Source organism: Vanellus vanellus (genome assembly GCF_965231255.1).
Source record: "Vanellus vanellus genome assembly, chromosome: 2".
Taxonomy (NCBI): domain Eukaryota; kingdom Metazoa; phylum Chordata; class Aves; order Charadriiformes; family Charadriidae; genus Vanellus; species Vanellus vanellus.
In genome coordinates, this window is record NC_138906.1 from 115,753,056 (window position 1) to 115,775,562 (window position 22,507).

Here is a 22,507-nt window from a genome sequence, read left to right on the forward strand (position 1 = left end):
CGTCAGGCCAGGTTGTGCCCCGGGTTATTCAGATTGCTTGTTTGCTCTTATAATCTGCGGCCTGTGTGTGCGTGAGAGACAGAGGGGGCAAAAAACAGTGAAAAGCAGTTTTCAAATTTTCTGAATAAATGTATTTCCAGATCATAAATACCTAAGGTTTTCCATGAATGTAATTTCACGTGTCATCTTCGTGTATGGCCACCAGTAGTCCAGGTGTCTTCAGAAGAGACACTGTTATATTTTCCCTGCACTGAGAAGCCTCATATCCACAACATGGTATATGGACTGTGCAGGCAAATTCGACCCTATGTGACTCCGGTGAAGTGCATATAATGCTTTCATAATTAATATGGTTGCAGCTGCAAACATGAGCTGGATTTGGTCTGACATCTGGTAGAAGACAGAGTCTTAGCACAACCGCTACTCGAGGTTTTCAGCCGGGTCTCATTAATATTTCAGACTGTTAAAATTATCGTCAAGGAAAAACTCTCTGTATGACGTGTCAGGGCAATTCGGCCTCGACTGCAAATAGAATAGATTTGAGCTGAGTTATGAAGTAGTCAACAGATAAAGATTTTCCCATGGGTGGGTCATTCAAGTAATTAGGACTATATGAAAAATTAACAATAAAACAGTGGCATGAGCATGAAAAGAATCCAAATGGAGCAACAGCGTAAAGTCTGTCGAGATGAGTCTGGACTACAAAATGCTTTGAAGTGCCTCTTGCGCTCTATGGCTTCAGGTCTTGAGCCATACAGAAAGTAAAATATAATCCAAACCCCATGGCATTTAAAAGGCACGGTAACCTCCCGACCCTCCAGCTTTATTTTAGGGGAGAAGATTTTGTGAACCTCAGTTTTCCTTCTGGATACCTGATTTTCAAAACGAGTGGTATACTTGCCATCTGAAAATTCAGCCCTCAGCAGCGGGGCTGCTTTTGAAAATGTGAGCTGAACTGAATTTGGGCTGAAACCTGTGCAGCTCTGGAAGAACACCACTGCAGATAGATCCTGGAAGAATATATATAGACGAAATACGAAGTAAAACTATGCAACTATAGAAAGGGACTGTGGTTAGGGAAATAGCATTTTTAGCAAATCAAACGTGCTTCGATCTGTAGAAAGTGTTGCGGGTTGTTTACCTGTGGTGAGTTAATTCAAAGCTTTGTCTGTGGCCCAGGAGATGCCATATGTTTAAGCTCAGGGATTATGGGCTTCCAAGGAATTTGCTGTTGCTATTCGGTCCAAAACCAGCCGCAGTCTCGGTGAGAAGGTCCAATGGCTGCTCTCTACATAGAGATCTATGAACACGGAGCGCACCAATGATATTTATCGAAGGAAAAGGTTTAATGCTCCTCCGTTCACAATTAGCAAGTTTGATAAGACGAGGCTTGCTCTGAGTTAGGAGAACCATGCAAAGTCAACCCGTGTGTCTCCACCTTCTCCTTAAGCCCTTAACGTAGAGAAAATGTGATTTTAACCTTGTGTGTTCCTCTCGCTAGTTTTTGTAAATCCTTCGGTCATACGAGTGAGTAAGGTGTTGTTTTCCAATCTTTCTCATGCTGGCAGTCGGATCAAGAGGAGGACGGGGATCTAAAGGCACAGGTACAGAACCGAAAGGCCCAGATGTTGCTCGAGTATTGGAGGTGTTCACCTCTCTCAGCATGGTATTGTCGGTTCTCTGTGAAGAAATGTGTAGAAACAGCATTTTGTATCCTTTCAATACTGTGTCCCTTACCTTTCCCTTTCTTTTTCACTTCTTTCAGAATAGTCTGATTAAGCGAATACAGGGTGAAAATGTGTATGTCAAACATAGTAATCTTATGTTAGAGGTTGGTATTGGTATATACCAGTGCATGTACGTACATGTGTGTTAGTTTTAGTGGTAAACTGTGAATCTGCACTATGATGCATGAACTGTGTATTCCCACCTGCTAATAAATTCAATAGATTTTTTTTTTCTCAGAATACAGTGACTCCTCTAACTTGTACTGTAAATATATATATATGCGTGCGCGTATGTGTGTGTGCGTCCACGCGCATATCTATGTTGGTTTGAAGCCTCTTTATCAGGTGTAAATGATAGCGATACAGTTAAGCTCTTTAAGAGTATATTTATACTCACTTGTACGAGATATGCTATGCTGTTATCTTTCAAAATGCCACATTTTCACAGAGTGTTGTGTTAGTGCTGTGCTTCCCGGCTCCCTGAGATGTTACTTCCCTCTTTACTAACCCAAGTCGTGTGTTTTGGCTCTAAAATTTGGTCGGCTTAGGATGTATTACAAACTGCTCTATTCTTTTAAAACTGTCCAGGACCTAGACAAAACCCAGGAAGATCTGATGAAACATCAGACCAATATAAGCGAGCTGAAACGCACCTTCTTGGAAACCTCCACAGAAACGGCTGTGTCTAATGAGTGGGAGAAGAGGCTTTCCACATCTCCCGTTCGGCTTGCAGCAAGGCAGGAGGAAGCTCCTATGATTGAACCACTAGTGCCTGAAGAGGTCAGCGTGAGCAGAAAGGCTTCATTACGTATTTGTCTATTCGTTTTTACTTACAATAGCTCTCAGTAGGTTTAGAGGCCGTAGTTAGAGGCCATTCCCCACTTGCACGTGCTCCCTTTTTTCTCAGGACTTGGGCTCTAGCAGCAAACATGCAAGGAAGATACATACATGTATGTAAATATATAGTTAGAGTATGAAATTCACTGTAAGCCGCATGGCAGAATTGGGTCTCTCCAAGGGTGCGACATGCAGGCTTCCTTACAGGTTCGGTGAGCTTGAGGAAGTCCAGCCGTGCGTGAAAGAAGCCGTGAAGGTGACGGAGAGAAAATTTAAATAAGGGTGACAGGTTGGGAGCAGCGGTGTAGCAGGACGGATGGGGGGTATGGTACCAAGCTTGACAAAAAAATCACAGAGCAAAGGGCAGAACTCTCTTGGTCTTTGAAGGCAGGGAAGAAACAATGATGATAATTAGACCTGCTTGGCCAGTTCCATAAGGGAACTGATAGTTGCTGCAGTCTGCTGGGTACTGTTTCGTTGAAGACCCAACGCAGATTGCTAAGCCTGTGCGTTTTCATGCAGTGTGCATGCCTGAAAAAAATCTTGCTCGCTCTGCAGGCTTGAAGTGTTTGCAAGAAACCCGCCAAATAAAAAGCTGCCTTTTATTGAGTTTGTGGCTAGATAATGAGATGTAGAGGCAACAATGTAACATTCATGTTGCCCTAAAATACATAGATCTTAAAAAAAAAACAGAGAGACTTAATTTAAATCCAGTGGAGCAAAAAGAAACAATCTTGTGTGGTCTGCATCTTCTTATTCTATTGCGGATGGATATCTGGTTTCTGTCTCACGGGAATCATCTTTATAGTGACCACTTGTTTTTAGCATTACAGACCAATAAATGGTGATAAAATTTGCTTCTGTCCCCCCAGCACTGATGTAATGTTGTAAGGAACTCAGTGAGAATTGGCTGGAGAGTATAATTTGGAAGAGTCTTCTGCTTTCCCACCTTAGAGGTTGGCATTGCAGACCCGCAGCTCTCCAGGGCAGGGAATCCCTGGAGGCATACAGCCGGCACACGTCAACGTCTTCTCTTAGGGAAAGGATGTTGCTAAGAAAAAGGCTCCAGCTTCTCTTCTCCCACATTATCCCCATCTAACCAGAGGCTGATACTGGCATCAGACATGCATTAGAGTGGCCATCGAGTTGGGTTAAAATACCTGAAAAGCAGTCTCGGTGCCCAAAGCTTAACTTTTGGAGAGAGCGCTGAGGAGTCTTAATGTTGCTCCTGCCGCCTTGTTCAGGATTCATAGTAGGTCCTACAACCATGTTTGGTTGTACTTGAAAAATACGGGTTTTCTTTCTTAAAAGTAAAATTGTAAGTGTAATAAACTGAATGCATTTAACATATTAAAGACGTAAGGAACTGTTGAAAAGGGAGTGGCTGGCTAGCTGAGCCTCAATCAGAGGAATACAGGTGAAGCAAACTTACAACCCCCTCACTTCGTTTCATGTCTTTATGACTGTAGAAATTTAATAGCAATTTTTAATTAAAATACGCCAGCAGTAGCAAAGCATTACGCAGTTACAGGCTTCGCCCTGAGGAAGCACATCTGAATTTAACTGTTTGTTTGGAAAATAAAAAGGGCAAGAATAGCCTTGTCTGGTACCTCTTCTCTTATTGAAAGAAAAGGACTTGCTCAAAAGCAATGTCCAGTTACTCAATCTTATGTGTATTTAAGTAAACTACAGCTGTCCTACAGAATCTCATCCAAATGAAAGTGTTCCTGTGGAAAAATGTGAGTGGATTTGAGCTGTCAGAGCCGAACTCTGAGGTGACTTCTGGCACTAAAGGACCCCTGGTGTAGATAATATCTTACCATCCTTTTCGGTCGCACTGAGTGGGGTGGTTTCAGTTCACATGTCCTGCTGAGAGAGGAGTTTGTTAGGGAAAAGATGAAGTTGTGTGTAGGTCAAAATCAGCACCTTGACGTCTACTAAGAAATGTGGAGGCATTCAGGATAGAAAGCACATAGAATTACCTTCTGTAGTAGCTTCTTGTAGCCAAAGAAGTTAAACGTTCACATATCCACTTTAAAAATTTATTCAGTGCTGTTACCTGTAGCCCTTTAATACAATAAGACCAGAGCAGAAGGGAAAATGTGCCTTTTCAAAATGTGTGCTTTGAACATTTGGCACCTGTGTTGTGTTCTGTCACTTTGCCTTAAAGCCTGTCTAGTCACCAGTTGGTTTCTTGCAATAATAGGGGAAATACTTTGGTTTTCTTCAGTTATGAAAGATACAGTTTTAAATATCTGCCGTGATGGTGGCCAAATAGCCGCAGAACACGAAAGCCATCCCATTAACAAACTCCTTGACAATGTTTAGTCTAACCCGGGTTGGATTAAACCAGCACTTTAGAAATAAAGAAGTTATGCATCTCGTTGCAGTCAGGTAGATGAGTCGTTTCTCCCTCTCTGTCTCTAGTTTCTAGTTTTGTATCTCTCTTTAAACGTCTGCCTTTCTTCTTGAGTACATGGGAGTATCCATATTTAAAACAGGACCCTTTTATCGTGCCAGTCATAGCACTTCCACTGGCATGTCTAAGGAGTACACTAGCTGTTGAAGTGGGTAGAAAGGGTTTGGCAAGAAACCTGCTTTGCTCTGGCCAAACGAAAAAGGTGGCCAGCCCAGAAGCTGGGCTCAAAAGGCTTAGGAAATTGGGTTTTACCGACATTTAAAATTTTCCCGGTTGGTCAAGTTGTGGAGCTACTCTTAACCATTCTCACAGCATTGGGAAGGCACACATGGGATAAAAATGAGGAGGATTTTGGTGTCACGCTATAGCGATAATACAGTGAGGGTTAGTTTGCTGCATAGGAAAAGGACTCTGAGGTCTCTTGTACCTGTAAGGAGAAAAGGAGAGGTGAAATCTTTGGAGGACACATCTTCTGCCTGCTTCAGCAGGGAAGGCTGCAAACTCAGGAAAAAGCTAAAGCCAGGGTGAAGGTGGAGGGACCTGTTGTAGGATATTGATGGAAGCCATGGAAGTTGGCACCAGACACAGTTAAATGAATAATATAAGGTGAAACGAACACAGTGCATCCACACCCGGGTGTTATTCAATTTACTGTTTTTCCTGCTACGCAAACAATATGCTTGTGTCCGCGTTTATCACAGAGAGACACTGATTTCACTTCTTACTGGAAACCTCTTTGCTGTACAATTATTCTATTTAATTCCGTTTCCTAACTTCCATGCAATTAATAATTTGTAGAGTAGAGAAATATGATGAGCTATTGTAAAGTATAGTGGACTTTATACCCTCCATTTACTAAAACCATTTATTCCCCTGACATTAGACCAAAGAAGAAAGAGAAAAATCAGAAAAACTCATATTTTTGCAGAAGGGAGGTACTACATTCCTTGAAATGCAGGTAAAAACAAATAATACTTTCTTGAAATGCAGTCAGATAGGCTGGCAATTTTTATTATTTTATTATCTTTTTTTCCTTTCCAAGCCACTTTTCTTTTTAATTTCAGAAGTTGCAGAGAGAGATGTAATCTGGGGGCCAAATTCTGAGGAATGAGTCCCCTTCAGAGCCTATGGCTTCCTAATAGAGACTGATTCCTCTGCTAGTTAGAAATCTACTTGCACGGTGCTGTTTGTGGATGTTGTTTGCAGTTGTGCATGCGTTTCCAGCATAAGCTTCACTGAGAACGTTATGGTGAATGGGGCACTTCTGTCATTAGAATACATTTCCTTTATACTGTCAAGTGAATTCACATTATGCTGAGTGATGGTGAACTTTGTATTCTTATTGGTTTTTCTATTAGCCAAGTGTGATAGAGAAGAAGCTGCAGGAAGGAGAATCTGCTGGCACTTTGGTTACTTCTCATCAAATCATTATCCAGAAAAGTATCCCATCATCCCTAGAGGTTATTTTTAATTCATTCGATTTTAAACTACCACATTTGCTTAGTTAAATGCAGAAGTTACAGTCTTAAGGTCAAATAACTGGATGCTGATTGCATAGTTGAAGCAAATCACATAGCATATTTGCATAAGGAGGAAAAAAGATGCTGCATTAAGTTCAGTTCAGTATCTTTAGCAGTATGGGTTTACTGTGTTGTACTACTCAATTTAAACAATGCTGAAGGGGGTTGATGTTATTCTAATGAAAACAAGGAAATTCGATGCAGGCTACATCTACGTATAAATGCATACTACTCTAAAACCTTATCAACTGTGTTTGTGACAACAGCGGAACAGTTGAATGGGCTTATTTGCCCTATTTTTGTAATTTGTTTTTGACTGTAACGTTATGAACCATTGCAAGGTATGATTTTTAACCTCAGGATGATTCCAATTATTGTTTTAAATGATGCGCTAAAATGCTACCCTCCTTCGAATAGCTACAGAAATAGTGTAGCGAAAGTATATTTGCGTGCACGTTGTATGGGCCTCTATGGGGAGGGAATCTACGGAGGAATCATACTTTGCCTAAGGTGATCCTATTTATTTGTTTGATAACTGCTCTAAGAGGTACAATGGTAAAAGTTATTTATGGTTTCAGAAGAGGTAGCATTGATTTCTTAAAAGTCTTCATACTTTAGTGCTCCTGAAGTACAACTAAACCTTCAGATATTCTAATTTAGCTTTTATATCTCAAATATAGGGCACTGAGGATTGGGTTATTATAGACAAAATACCCTCTGAGGTAGTTGATGGTGAATCAAAAAAAAATCTGACATACAAAGTAGTGACTGTGAGCAGTAAAACTGCCTTTCCACCTGAGATATTAAAATCCAGTACCATTCTAATGCAGAGCTTTGAGGACTTGGAAAGTGAATTACAATCCAAAGAGGAGAATAAGCAGAAACTGCTCACCCTAGGAAAGTCCTATGATACCGTATCTGGGAAAATTGTAACCGTGGCAAGTAAAGCTAAAGAGGGCGAGAAAACAGTACAGCCTTCAGTAGAAGCTTTGCAAAAAATGGAAAGGGAAGCGCAAGAATCTGTGAAAATCATTCCGGTAGTGGCTGAGTATGAAATCCTCGAGCCTGTCACTGATGAGAAAGCCAGGCGGGGATCCGACGTGCAGAGCACAAAAAGAAAGCTGTCCGACTCTCTGAGACCCATAAAGGAAGCAGAATCTCAGTTGCGAAGTCCTGAAGAGGAGAGTTTGAAAAAGACACTAAAGACGGACCGGGATTGGCAGTTACATGGTACACTGGGAAGCTTGCAGCTTGGCAAAGCAGAAAAACACCTTGGCAGCGAAGCTGCAAAAGCAGGGGCAATTGCCCGGAGAGATAAGAGCCTGTCTGAGTGGAGATATTCCAGAGAACAGCCATTTACCATTGCTACTGCTCACTATGTTACCGAGTCGTCTGCATCAAAAGTAGTGGTAACAAGTGGCTTTGACTTCACGCCACGGTTTAAAGATTAAAGCATGACTTCTTTTAGGCAATCCCCCTCACGCCACCCTACCTTGCGGTTCTCTCGCTGCCTGGCTTTATGTTGACAGCAGCCAACCCAGCTTATTTTTTTCCCCCCCTCATACTTTGAATCCGTCCCACGGTCTGAAGCAGACATTATGTAAGGCTTTCAACCTTTCTGGTTTATTTAAAGATCCGTGTTACTGAAATGTAGTATTGCTGCTGTGGCTTGTTAATAAAAGGAAAAAAAAAAAAAGGGGGGTTGCTTGAACCAGCAAAATGCCAACGCTAACAACTATGCTTTGTAACTACTGCTTACTACAGCCATAATGAATTTGCTCTGATTTATTTTCCCATTCTTTTCCTGTTTCCAACCTCTCTGTACCCCTGCAACCTTCTCTCCCGTTCCTCTGTCTGCCTCCGGTTTGGGTAATTAATATGTCTGCGCATGTGGGTCTGCCTTTCTTCTGTGTGTGACTCTACATTTCTTTGTCTGTTTAGACTAAACAGTCCACCGGTGAAAAAACCTTGGATGGTTCAGACATCTTCAGTTTAATAGAGTCCGCCAGAAAACCGACTGAGTTCATAGGAGGGGTTACTTCTACTTCACATAGCTGGGCTCAGGTGGCTGTTTGATTCCCTCCATCAGCGTTACAATTGCACACCAATTACTTTTGCTTTTCTTTTGTTTCCTCTTTTTGTGCATAACTCGGAACCTATATATAACTAACGCATGTATTTGTGTGCCTTCTCTTTTGTTACAATAAACCACGATAGAAACTTCACCGAAAAGAAAAGAAAAACAAAACAACCCACCCAGGTTTTCTCTCATTTCACTTTATTTTGGTCATTTTGCAGGGTGCTATATTTTGCCTTTATAAAACTCAGGCAAAAATACCAATGAGAAAAACACTGTGACATTTCTCTTCACTTCTAAAAGTTGTGAATCTTGCTTTGTTTCTCATTTCTACTATTCTGATAATGTCCTGAGAAGGAAAGTCTGTGCAACGTGAGAGAAATAAACTGGCAAAATGTAATACCCGTTTTTTTTTTTTTATTTATATTCACAGTACATTAAGCTGAGGAGCTGCTGCAAGTAATGTTGTCTGCTTCTGACGCTGAAGGTTTGTGGTTTTTTTGCTCTTTCCCTGCAGAGAATAGACACGACGACATCTCAGGAGATAACATCCAGTGAAATGAAGCAAGCGGTTCAGCCGCATCAGGACATGCTGAAGAAGGTTGTACAGGAGACTGTGGTTGTCGAGGAGAGACACGGGATGAACGTGCATGCGAGCGGGGATCCGGCTAAAGCGGCTGGACTCGCGCTGGATGCCCAGGCTGAGGCAGCGTCGGCGGTGGCTGCTGGTGTGAAGGGGAAGGAGGGCTCTGCTGGGACTGAGGGGGCGAAGGAGGAAAAAAGGGAGGAGGCTGGGAAAGCCCTGACCAAACAGGACGGAGTCGCTGCTGCTTCCTGCGAGAAGGAGGAGGAGCACAGTACAACAGTCCACCTTTCAGAGTCCTTGGAAAGAAAACCTCATTTTGAGGTAACTCGTTGCTAAATCGGTCACGCCTGTGCTGAATTGTAACTGTAGGCAGTAGTGGACTAAGTGAATTCCTCCTCTCATGGAACGCCAAGTGTACCAAGCTTGTATGATTGCATCTTTGCAGCAGGCAGTTTATTTCTCCTCTTATTTCCTCTTTGCATGGCACCTTCAAGGCCCGTTGCTGGTTTCCATTATTGGCAAAGCGCCATGCCTATTTTACCTAAAAGCACCTTTCATGCTACAGAGGAATACCTAATTCGGTGACATGTTATGCAACGGATGAAAAGGATTGAGCGCCATTCTCTTTGGAAAAGTCCATCAAGATTGGCAAAGTTCACGCGTCTTCAAAGACGCAAAATACATTGGTTTTTTCCATGCCTGGTACAATTGTAAATAAGGTTACTATGTCTCAAACAACGCAGGTTCCTTATCTTAGCCCCATTAGCAGAATTTCAAGAACTGTTATGCAGACGGGTTTAAAAAAAAACAACCTTGTTCTTGCTCTTTTTTTTGAGAGCTGAATGGAAGACTAAGCCTGAGCAAGATTTGTTCTCTTGTCATTTTAAGAAAATGTAGAATCACAGAATCCCACAATAGTTGAGGGTAGAAGAGACCTCTGGAGGTTGTCTGCTCCAGCCCCCCTGCTCAAGCAGGGCCACCCAGAGCCAGTTGCCCAAGACCATGCCATGTCCAGACAGCATTTGCATATCTCCAAGGATGGAGACTCCATAGCATCCCTGGGCAACCTGTGCCAGTGCTCAGTCACCCTCACAGGGAAAAAATGTTTCCTGATGTTCAGAAGGAACCTCCTGTGTTCCAGGTTGTGCCCATTGTCTCTTGTAGTGTTTAGATCTTTTCTGAAGTTTGTTTTCATGAAATCTGGGACAGTGCTAAATGTTGCCAGCAGTATATACATGTATGTAGCACTATAATGAAGAGAATTTTCTCTCTTTTTTTTTTTTTTTTTTTTTTAGTGCAGGGCACTTTTCAGTTGTTCCTCTTCCTTTTCACAAGGAAAAAGAAAACGTTCTGAGAAATCCATAAGCTTTGCTAAATATTCCAATTCCTTTTTTTTTGTTCATACAGTCACCAGTTGTGAAGACTGAGACTATCAGTTTCAGCAGTGTTTCTGCTGGTGGGGAAAACCTTGAAATTTCAACAAAGGAAGTGCCAGTAGTCCATACAGAAACAAAAACCATTACGTATGAATCTTCTCAGGTAAGAAATTCGGCAAAAGCTAGAGTCTAATTTAACATGCCCTTAAGGAACCCATGTTTCTTCACCCATCTTTAAGCGTATGCCTTAGTGTAAAGTGTTCTAAGCTGTTCAAGTATTAAATATTAGCATCAGGAGGATGTACGTAAGTATAGCTTACCTGAGGGTGACTCGGGCATAGGGCCTTTTGAGAACATTGATGAAACTACAGATTTGAAAGCCCCAACTTCTCATCTGTCCTTCCAGAAGCAAAGGGGAGTCTCCAAATCTAGAGAGAAATACTGCGGCACGCTATCTCACCCTAATAGCAGTTATTTACCTACCAGTAGATGCTCGCTTTATTAAAAACTGTAGAAATAGGGCAGTTTAGCCAGTCCAGTTCTTGCCTCCCTGTGCTCAGGAGCACGTTTTTGATGACTGGTTTTCTCTTTCCTAGGTGGATTGCGGCGCTGACTCAGAACCGGGTGTATTGATGAGTGCACAAACTATTACATCTGAAACCACCAGCACTACAACCACTACACATATCACCAAAGTGAGTCCTCAGAAAATAGGGAGCTTTTTTTTCCACAAAGGTGTATGTTTTCTTAACTTCAGTTCTATTATTTATTTTTAAAAGTGGATGCATGCTTATATTGTGGACAAAATCTTGTCCGTTTTGGGTACGTGTCTTCATTCACCTGTCTTTGGCTATACTGGCTTTATTAATGCATCATCCATGGACTTGACAGGAGTCCTGAGAGTCATAAACCCTTAGGGTATGTCTGTGCAAGCACAAAATGTTGCTGTGCAGAGACACTTGAGTTGGCTACAAATACTCTCTGGAGCTGGAAGCAGTGTAGCCACGTTGGCATCTTATGGTAGCCAGGAAGGAATAATTTGCCTGAGCATGAGGCTCCATTGCCATGACTATGCTGCCTTTGAGTCCTGAGCTAACAAGTGTTTCAACACCTGCACGGTGTTGAAACCACATAGTAAATCTGTGTCATGTAGTCATAATAAGAAAAGCAGTCAGCTCAGATGCTGCAGTTGCATCGCCGAGTGGTACGCTAAGGAACTTGCCCACAGCCAGGCAGAAAGCTTATGGCTGCACAGGAAAATGATGTTGGGTCTTCCAGGTTCCAAGACAGCATCTAAAAAACAGTTCCTCCCTAAGCAGAAACACTGTTAGTGCCGTGACAGCTCTCCTACCAATATTCACTGAGAACAAGAGTTCATCTTTCTGCAACAAAATTCACCCTTCTGTAGATGAGCTGTACAAAGGCCGTGCCACCCTGTACGTCCTTCTGAAGCCTGCAGTTGGGCTGAACTAGGTCTTAATATGAGCTGTCTGTATGTCCATTCTTTTCTTCATGGGATGAATTTACCATAAAGACCTACCGGTTTTGACATACAAACGTCTCTCCTGACACGTGTGCAGGTTGATTACAATCATAAAATTATCTGTGTTGGAAGGACCTCTGGAGGGCATTTGGTCCATTCAGAGCAGGCTAACTTCAGAGCTGCTCTGGTTGCAGTTCAGGGTTGTCCCCTCTGTGCATGTTGTTTGAGATAGTTCAGTCCGGTCACATCTGGGTTCCTTCACTGATCATTCTCTGGATGAGTAGCAGCACTCTTTAAAGTAAGTTACTTTACATGCGTTTGTCTCTCCCATCTAGACTGTGAAAGGAGGCATCTCAGAGACAAGAATTGAAAAACGAATAGTCATCACAGGAGATGCAGATATTGATCATGATCAGGTAAAGTCTATAAGCTGCTAAAGGCTACCCCGAAGACTGCCAAAGAGAACGTTTCTAAACATGGCTTTAAAAGATACTATATCATGCTGGCATGCCTTAAATTAAACTAGTTAAATCAGTGATGGTATATTTCATATTTTAATCATTTTCCTCATTTGTAAATTGTGTAATATCTCATGAATCTCTCCACCTTGCTACTGATCATGCATGTTCCACCTCCTTTTTGTTTTTGCCCTTCTGTGGTTTCCTTGGGATAGGCGCTGGCTCAGGCAATTAAAGAAGCCAAAGAGCAGCACCCTGACATGTCAGTGACCAAAGTAGTGGTACATAAAGAGACAGAAATCACACCAGAAGATGGGGAGGATTGACCACAGGTAAGAGGACTAGATGATTTTCCTAGGCATTTCTTGGGCTGGCATGCTGCAAAGGTTGTTCTCCTACCATAATTCACCTCTAACTCTTTGCTTTCTCTCACTGGCATTTGCAAGTTTCATTTGTGCTGGTTATCAGTTCTGGTATTTGAATATAAACCACATTCAGCTCTAAACATCTTTCTTCATTTAATGGTGCCAGCTGGAGAAACTACTCATCTGCTTTTGTTGGCTCTCTTGGAAAGTCCTCATTGTTTGTGCTTTGATATAGTCTAATTTTCTAATTCTGAAGTAAAAAAAAAAACAAACTGTTGTCTGCTCTTACGTCATTTAAGAACAAAAATAATTTGTTCTTAAAGGTATGCATTTCATTTAAAAATGCCAAGGGAAAAACCTACAGCCGCTTTTTAAATGTCTCGTGCAGCTGTGTTAGAAGTTAAGCTTTAATTCCTAACTTGCAAAGATATGATCCAACTTGCTTTTGATTTTTCTTTGAAATCCAGTGAATTAGCGTGTCGGTATTTGGGTGTCTTGGCTTTCTCGTATTTAAAAGAACATTTTGTGTTTTAAAGCAGCATTGTTTATCAGGATGAGATGATAATGCAGCTTTTCTCGTGTCAAGCTTTTTTTTTGGTAAAGGCATGCTCTCCAATTGTGGCTGGCTAAACAGACGTCTTAATATTACTGTATTTATTCTGTGTGCCAAAACATGTCATGCATACTAACCTGCTATGCAAAAGCCGTTAATGCCAGCACCGTTGCACAAATTGCTTTGAATGCTGTATGCAGAAGGAGAAAAAAAAAAGCTGCTTGCCTGGTTTGTTGAAATCAATAGCAGCGTTTTATTCTTAAAACAATACATATTCCCTAGCATTTGGTGTAAATAACAGAGTATGATGCACAGCACCTTTTGAAGCTGTTTTGCTCTCCTGCTTTTGGATATACAGAGCCTAAAGAAAACTGAATTTCAGTATCTGTTATTTAATTGGAAGATGGAACCAGTCACTGAGGAGTGAGTAGCTGTGATTCTTGTGGTATTCTGCTAATTGTTTCAGGGACAACACAGTGTGGCTTGCTTGAAAGTCTATTGATGTCACTAATTCTTTCCATTGGCGTCAGTGGACTTTGGATTTGGGCCAAGTTGCTTATACTGGGATGATGCCGTTTTCAAATAGCTTTTGTTACACGAGCAAATTGACAAAATCTCTTTTGCAAGAGAGTAGCCGCTTCAAATAATTAACTCGGTTCTCTTTCCTGCAGGAATAACCTAGATTGCATATGAATCCAGACATACACACCAGTAGGAATACGAGAGCCTATACGGAGTCTCAGTTCCAACCTGACTGACTTGTATCTGTCTATGGAAAATTTCAGTACAGAAGAATCGATCTTGACCGTTAATAAAGAAACTGGCAGAGATACCTTCCCATAGAAAGCAATCTGAATCAGCAGCAGTTAAACAATATTGCATGAAGCAACGATAAAATTACAGAAAAGCAGCATTTTTAATTTTCTTAAAATGTCTAAGTTTTCAGCTATACCTGCACGTTCATAAACAATATAAACAGTGATCTCATGTAACACATAAACAGTTCATGCCTTTCACAGTTTATGAAAGTCTAAACAAATTAAAATTTGTTAGGTGGCAAGCCTTTTGTTTACGGATATTGTAAATGAAGATTACCCCCAAAATGCTAGAAGCTGTATAGGTACTGTGTATAATGTTTTACCACACATTAGATGTGCCAATAACACAGTTTATTCAGTAAACAACTTGAATCTTGTATTTGTTTCATCTGGTTTTATTACTGCCCGATAAACGATGACGAATCTTTACTCTTATCAAAATATTTAAATGCTTACAAAGTGTGCTTTGTATACCTGACTGAATACCTTATGAGGTAGTAATGATTTTAGTATATTAACTTTAACGATTTTTGTCAGCGTTGTTCAGAGTCGGCTTCCAGTCACCCTTCACAGATCCTAACCTTGTAAATTATATGTAGTTATTTTGGAGAAAAAACAAATCTGTATTTTACTTAGTTTGCAGCATTAGAAAATTATTAATCTGAAATAACCGTGATGGTTTTCTATTGATTTCCCTTTTGTTCTCAGAGGAAAAAAAGAAAAAAAAAAATCTGTTTGAGAATCTGGTCAGCATTTACTATCTAGTTCAGAGTCAAGCCTTAACCTGTACAGAACGTCCACTGAAAACTCGTTAGTGTCCAGCTATAATACCCACTGAAGGGATAGCGTCCATTACACTGTCAGCTGCATCACAACACATGGTGAATGTATGTTTCTGCATAGTGAAATAAAAGTGGTAAATGCATCCAAAATCGTATTGTTCTGTGTCTAAAAGCACCTAGTGTTTTCTAATGTTCAAAACGTTAAGTTACTTTTGTAAGACACCACAGGTTTTCCTCATCTGCACAGTAGACACGTTTTGTCTTCAGCGGCTGACACTGCACTGTGCAGACAGTTGGAGTTAGCGGAGAGCCCGAAGGGATGACAGTGTTCCCCTTTGGGCAAATGACGTTTGCAGAGGAAAAGGAGTACTTGGTTCCTTCTGTTTCCTCTAGTTGTGTAGTGTTTCACCCAGTCTAAATGAAGGATTTTGTGGTTGCTTAGAAAGTAAAGGCCAGTAGCGCTTGATGCAGATCCACTCTCTTTTTGTACTTTTGCTCTGAAAGATGGATAAAATTCTCTTTAAAGCTGTACTTACTTATCTGTTCCTTTTTCTCGCTCCTTTGCCACATCCCGTTGATGCTCCCCTGGTTGTTCAAGAGAAATTCGTAGCAATTACTTAACCCTTCTATCCGTATTTCCTTGCAGGATTGAAAGAAAGGGGTACAAGCAGACTTTTCAGGACATAAAGGGCCAAATTTGCCCATTGTTGTTTACACAGGGCTCCCTCACATTGAAGTCAATGGATTTGGCTTCAGTGGAGAGCAGGATTTGACCCGGTGACTTGTTAATAAATGTTTATTTTCTTAATTTAGAAAGAAAAATAGTATATATAGAGAGGATAACCTGTAGATAATAATGAAAAGTAATATTCCCAAGGCTTTTAAAGCTTTGCCCTTAGTCTCTAAAACGCCTTCCTTCCACCAGCCATTCTTCATGCCTTTAATCCAGAGTGCTAACTGTGTATCTCCCCCTACCGCCGGCATTGCTTACCTCTCGCCTAACGAGCCACGCAAAGATTACCGTCTGTTGTGATCTTTGATTGACCTCTCCTCCTCCTTAGTCCTTCAGATGTATAGAAGAGCATCTATGTTCTCGGCCCTCTCGGTGACGGTAGGCTCAGCCCTCTGGTGCTGCCAGCGCCCGGCGGCCGCCGGGGGTGGAGGAGGTACTCGCCCTGTGTCTCAGCAGACGACATGCCAGGTTCTCGCTACTGCATCAGGAGTTTAAAAATAGACTCTGAAGCCATATTGATCTTCCCTCAGGTGCCCCTCATGTTGTCAGCTAAGAAACAGCATTGTATTACCTCAGAGAGACGCGAGGCGATTGCACAGCCTTCTCTCCAGAGTTAGCGTTATATTTTAGCATGGCTTGAGGAGATTGTACTTTGGTGATACTGCACAGTATGTACGCTGTCTAAAGATAATTGTACCGTAAGAGGTTAGTCTCCTTGGAAAGGACGCTCACAGCTAAGATACGGCCTAAGCGTATGCAAACTATGAGGAGATGAGAGTGGACAGGCAAAGACGTCTCAGTGCCGCTGTTGGCAGTAGACCCTTGTTTGGGAGATGGTTCCTGGAAGTGATAGCTTTGGTTTTTGTTAGAAACTGTTTCTTGGGTTGTCTGCCTAATGCTGTGCCACATGAAATAAAGAACACCTGCCTGTTTCTACCAACCATCTTTTGTCTCCGTCTCTTCTCATTTATTGTTGGTCTTTGTCCAGCTTCTTGACACGAAACAGCTTAGAAAACAAACCCATCAAACATTTTATTACTTGAAAGCACCGTTACCAGCACAGGCACCAATACAGGAGACAGCCTCACTTGTTACAACTGGAGTCACAGCTTCAGCCCCGTGAGACCTGGCTGCTCTGCACCATTGAGGTGAGGGACCAGGATGGCCGGGAAGAGCTTTGCACACCAGGCGAGAATGGGCATAGCAAGCAGTCACAGCAATTGGGACCATTACAGATTCATAAAGAATTAATACATTGCCTCGGCATTTTTAAGGCTGCTTGGAATCACTTCGCATTTCTCCCTCTGAAATTTTTAAGGCTGTCACATCACAAATGGCAAGTAATGCTGTTCTGGGCTCAAGCATATAAAAAAACCTTTTAACGGGCCTCTAAATCCAGATATTAGATCAAAGCAAGGGTTTAACAGCTTAGTCTTATTTCTTCCCAGAGCAGATTTAGGCAGGTGGTGAGATGATGTGGCTCACCCGTACAACAATTTGTATCTGCTGAAATTGTAGTTCCTTATGAATAGTTCTTCATGGCAAATAAAATGGACATTGAGTCCAGGCTTCAGTTTGGCAAACGCCTTGGCAAATCTTGCTGCAGATTTCTTGCCTTACCCCAAAATCAGTTAAGATCACAAGGCCCATTTACAAACTTCACCTTTACATCTTCCCTTTTCACAGGTAATAAGGGTGAGGTAAAGAAATGTGTTCTCCATTTTTTATAAAGGAGCAATAATGGCCACGTTCTGCAGAGCTAGGAATCAAACCTTAATTTTTAATCATTTTTCCTAGTTCAGTCTATTAAAAGTTTGTGATCTGCCCGAGGCAATGCTGAGATGTGTTGCATGATTTTTTTTTTAATGATTGTTGAACACACCAGCAGCACGTATTATATACTCTTGACTGTATTGCCCAAACAAAATCCTGCTCAGTCAGCCATGTGTTCGATCAAACTGGCTGACATCATTTTTATATTGTTGTTTACCATACAGTCGGAGACCCTACACAAAAAGCTATCTCAAACAAAGTTCAAACTAATACCAAAGCAAACACCATTTTCATTTGACTTTAGCTACTACAAAGCATTAGGAAGTGGTGTTTTTCAAGGTAAGTATGTCCCAAAATACAGTTCACTGTTTTAAAAATTCCTCTCAGCTCTTCTGTATTGTTAACTTCAAGGAAAATCCTTAATTGGGCAATTTCACATTCCCAAGTCTTAGATACACATTCTCCTGAAGTACATAAAAGAGTAACACTCAGCTAACAAGAGGAGATTAAAAACAATTACTAGATTCTCTTCTTCCCCTTCCCCTCCATTACGTAAAGAAGCAGATACTTGTTTTCAAGTATTTTTTGTTGGTACTGAACCTCATTCAGTTGACCCTACTGATCTGTTCTCTTGAGATGCCTTTCCAATTTCTTTTGCTCCTGAAACCCACTATCTCTCGTTACAGGCTTTCAGTGTTGGTGTTTTCTATGGCTATGTGCTCATGAAATGACACCAAACAAACTCTCCATCAAGTGGAGTAATACCAAAGTCCTCTCAAACAGGATCTGGTGCTGTATGAACATGAAGAAATTATTTCTATGACAACAGGAGCTGAACTGGGCCTCCTGAAGTCCTGTGTAGGTATAGTGGTGGTTTGAGGTACTATGGATGGACTTTGAGATGACTATGGGTGGACTAATGGATGACTGATGGGGGTGTTGGTGGACAGCCGGCTGAGCATGAGCCAGCAGTGTGCCCAGGCAGCCAAGAAGGCCAACACCATCCTGGCCTGCATCAGGAATAGTGTGGTGAGCCGGACTAGGGAAGTAATCATCCCCCTGTACTCGGCACTGGTGAGGCCTCACCTCGAGTACTGTGTTCAGTTTTGGGCCCCTCACTACAAGAAGGACATTGAGGTGTTGGAGCGTGTCCAGAGAAGGGCTACAAAGCTGGTGAAGGGTCTGGAGGACAAACCTTATGAGGAACGACTGAGGGATCTGGGCTTGTTTAGCCTGGAGAAGAGGAGGCTGAGGGGAGACCTTATCACCCTCTACAACTACCTGAAAGGAGGTTTTAGAGAGATGGGAGCCGACCTCTTCTCCCTGGTGCCAAGTGATAGGACAAGAGGAAACGGGTTCAAGTTATGTCAGGGCAGGTTTAGATTGGATATTAGGAAGCATTTTTTCACTGAAAGGGTTATTAAACATTGGAATAAGCTGCCCAGAGAGGTGGTGGTTTCACCATCCCTGGAGGTGTTTAAGAAAAGGGTAGATGAGGTGCTTAGGGACATGGTTTAGAAGTGGTGGTGTTTTTATCAGGGTAGGTTAACGGTTGGACTTGATGATCTTAAAGGTCCCTTCCAACCTCACTAATTCTATGATTCTATTCTATGATTCTATGACTATGAGAAATGCTTACTCCATTGCACTTGTTGGATTTGTTTTTTTTTTTTCAAGAAAAAGGAAATTAAGCACTTTTCTAAAATCTACAGATTCCAAAGGCTTTTTGAGTCTTACACTGCAAATGATGCTTCATTGTGTCTTTTGTCATTAGTGCAATGCCACATCAGCAAAGAGGTTGTCTGTGGTTGGTCTGGGTTCCCTCAGAGCAACACAAAATACCAGCTTTCCTAATAAAAACTGGGTCATACACTTAAAAAGACTGTTACACGTCTTTTCATTCTGTCTCAAATAGAGATTTAGGTTTAAATAAACAATAAGGAATATTGCTGTTAGTTTTTATACAAAAACATTTTCCAAAAATTCCTGTACTCATTAACTGAAACCAGATTATTCTATTATCTTGGAAGTACTGTTAGCCCTTGTGCATACTGTAAATTTCTCTCGTGTATGCTATTTGATTCCTCCTCCACCCTTTTTTCTGTCTCCCATTCAACATCAGTCCTGCTTCTCAGCTAGAACTAATGGCTGCTGTGAAGACTGTTAGGAACAGAATTTCAAAAATCCTTGTTTAAAGGAAAACCAGTACGCTCAAATTATGCAAAAATCTCAGTCAGCTCTCTTCCTTCATCTCATGCTCCCAAACGCAGCTATAACCTCCATAAATCAATGACCTCACTCTTGCAGCTGAAATGACCATCGCTCACTGTAAGTAGGATTAATGGCCTGTCTTTGAGAACGACTGCAGTGACATAGAGGGGAAAAGAACAAAAGAAAAAGATAAAGAGTACTGACACTAGAAATTATTTTCATTTTTAAACACATTAGACTTTTATCTGTACAGTCTACCAGCTCTGTTTTCTTCAGTGCAGAACTTTGCTGTCTGCTTCTGTGGCGAAGCGTACCATGGCTTTCCACTTCTGCACAAAACCGAAGCTCAGGCAAAGATGTCAGCTAACCTCAACTGCAAAACACAGATCCCAGAATGTGCGGAGCTTTGGAGCTGCCTGAATTGCAACCCAGAGCGGCATATTTCCAGACCAGTCCTGCCTCACAGTGCATGTGTTGCTTTTAAGCATGTGTTCTTTGGTGGATAATCCTCAATGACTACAGCGTAAAAGAGATAATATTAGACAAAACACATTAAAGGTCTCAGAGAAGGGCATATCGTAAATCATACAACAGAGCAAAGAAAAAAATGAAAGACATAGATCTGAAGGTACCAAACCAAATCATTAAGAAACCTTCAAAGCTTCTTCCAGTAGGAAGAGCCCAGCTAGTATGATGCTCGCTCTTTCCTTAAGAGTGCTACGAGCATAGATGTCCTTCCTCAATGGATGTACGAGGTTCTTTCTTGGAAATACTGGTTTTCTGGCCAAACTCAGTTAATGAATTTGGCATATGAAGGTTTCTAAAGGCATTTATATTCCTTTAGTCCAATCTCCAATCCATATACAACTTAGAGAAACGTGAATCTTGTTATATACTCACAGAAGTGTGACCGTTTCACCACTCATCCTTAGAGCTCCTAATCCCAAGCTACTGGACAAATATACACACACACAAACATGTTCCCACAGAACATTATTTGTTCTAACGGTATTTTTATGAAATCATCCTTGAATATGCATTAAACAGTGGATTTTTTGTTTTGTTTTTCCATTCAAAATGCCTTCTGGTGATTGACATGTCACAAGATTATTTTTTCCTGCAATCAGATGCAGTATGTCAGTACAAATACTTTTTGTCATATCGACCTATAAAAGCAAATATGTAACATGAAAACACTGCAACATGTGGCCTGCCATCACAGAAATAAAGGACTGTCTTGAATATCTGCATGAGGTGGTGCTATGACAAGAAAGCTTCTGCAAAATCTGGGAAGACAGCCTGTAATAGTGGCATAACCCACCACTTCACAGCTATTTTATATTCTCTTTGTCCCTTCTTGCTTTCTTTCATATTCTCCAACTTAACCCATCTGTGTTTGATCTATCAGGCTCCTCTCCTGCATCTTCCCTCCCACAATTTCTCCTGGCTTTTGATCAGACCACATATGCTGCTTCTCTTTCCATTCATTCTTCTGTTACATCCTATCCTACCTATCAACCTTCTTTAAAGTCTTGCTAATTCTCTGTGTCCTGCAGTCTTACCCACTCATCCTCAACAACTTCAACTCCTACAGTGATGATACATCCAACCCTTAAGTGCATATTTCTTTGCTTTCATATCTCTCTTCAAATTTCAGCCTTGGTTCATTCTTCTCTTCTTATCACTGATGTCTTTCTCATGATTGTTTTTATCAAGCAGTAGTCTCTGATTATTTTTTTTATAGCCACTTTCTCCCTCTTCAGCCGTCATCTGATCTCTTTCAGTGTCAGCCCATTCTCCCTCACAATGATACTTGGCCTTTTCATGTTTTCTGGTCCATTAGCTTTCATGGGTTACCGTCTGCTTTCAGACCTTTCAAACCCCAGCCCTAGTTTCTCTGGTCCTCTTTCTGACCCATTGCTGAAATGCATGCATGATGGAAATCCTGTAGATACAATAAACGTTATTTTCTCTAACAATGTTAAACAACACTCTTCTATTTAAATAAAAAACCCCAAGCAGACAATATACGTGCTGCCTTGTTGCCTCTTCTTCTTTCTGCATGGGGTCCTGCCCATACCTTGCAATGAGAATGTATTTAAAAGCAGAATGATTTTTATCACCCTCTCAACTTCTGTCCTCCTCATCCTCAGCTTCCACTTGACCTTTTCACAGATACAGAATTTTCATGTCTGCTTCAATTTCTGACAGCCTTAACACATCTTCATGGTTGCATCCCAAGGGATCTTTCTCCTCAAGATGTCAGGTTTCTTTCCTCTCATTCTGAAAATGTCTGCTCTGATCCTCACCAACTTTCAGTTTCACATCCAGGACCATGTTGTTGGCATTATCTACAGCTGCTCTGTCCCACTCTGCAGGCCAGCATGATTTCCCCCACAACAGCTACCACAGCATGTCTGGTTGTCTTCTCCAGGCTCAGGACCAGCACTCTACCATCATTCTCTGCAACCTGTCCTCTCTGTAGACACACATCCCGCTTTCCTGTCTGAATCCTGTCCTCCTGTCTGTGCTCAGTTAAATCCTCCTGACTCTCCAACTGATCTTTTAGCTACAAGTTCCCTTTCTTTCGCACCACTTTTCTGTAGGAATCTTTGGAGCTCAGGGTGTGTGTCCCCAGTCTCCCTTTACACCGCCTCACTGTGACCTTCCCCATGAATGCAGAGTCAGCCAGCCCATATTTCTGTCTCACTTGTTGAAAGTAAGGTTAATATTGCTTCTCTTGAACCAATTTTTGTGTACTTACAGCTGCAGCACTATTTAGCAGAAAC

At 41.5% G+C, this 22,507-nt stretch overlaps 1 protein-coding gene across 1 annotated transcript in view; it reads left to right on the forward strand.

Annotated features, from left to right (window-relative positions):
* The window catches only part of EPB41L3 (erythrocyte membrane protein band 4.1 like 3), a 62,441-nt gene extending 46,730 nt beyond the window's left edge, over positions 1 to 15,711 (forward strand). Inside the window, exons 13-25 of the mRNA XM_082479073.1 lie at positions 1,569 to 1,604; positions 1,766 to 1,831; positions 2,316 to 2,507; positions 5,867 to 5,941; positions 6,342 to 6,443; positions 7,184 to 7,912; positions 8,445 to 8,567; positions 9,098 to 9,487; positions 10,574 to 10,705; positions 11,139 to 11,237; positions 12,361 to 12,441; positions 12,699 to 12,815; positions 14,073 to 15,711. Of these exons, the coding sequence (XP_082335199.1) occupies positions 1,569 to 1,604; positions 1,766 to 1,831; positions 2,316 to 2,507; positions 5,867 to 5,941; positions 6,342 to 6,443; positions 7,184 to 7,912; positions 8,445 to 8,567; positions 9,098 to 9,487; positions 10,574 to 10,705; positions 11,139 to 11,237; positions 12,361 to 12,441; positions 12,699 to 12,809 (2,136 nt within the window). The 3' untranslated portion in view covers positions 12,810 to 12,815; positions 14,073 to 15,711. The remainder of the gene's footprint in view (positions 1 to 1,568; positions 1,605 to 1,765; positions 1,832 to 2,315; positions 2,508 to 5,866; positions 5,942 to 6,341; positions 6,444 to 7,183; positions 7,913 to 8,444; positions 8,568 to 9,097; positions 9,488 to 10,573; positions 10,706 to 11,138; positions 11,238 to 12,360; positions 12,442 to 12,698; positions 12,816 to 14,072) is intronic.
* The last annotated feature ends 6,796 nt before the right edge of the window (positions 15,712 to 22,507 follow it).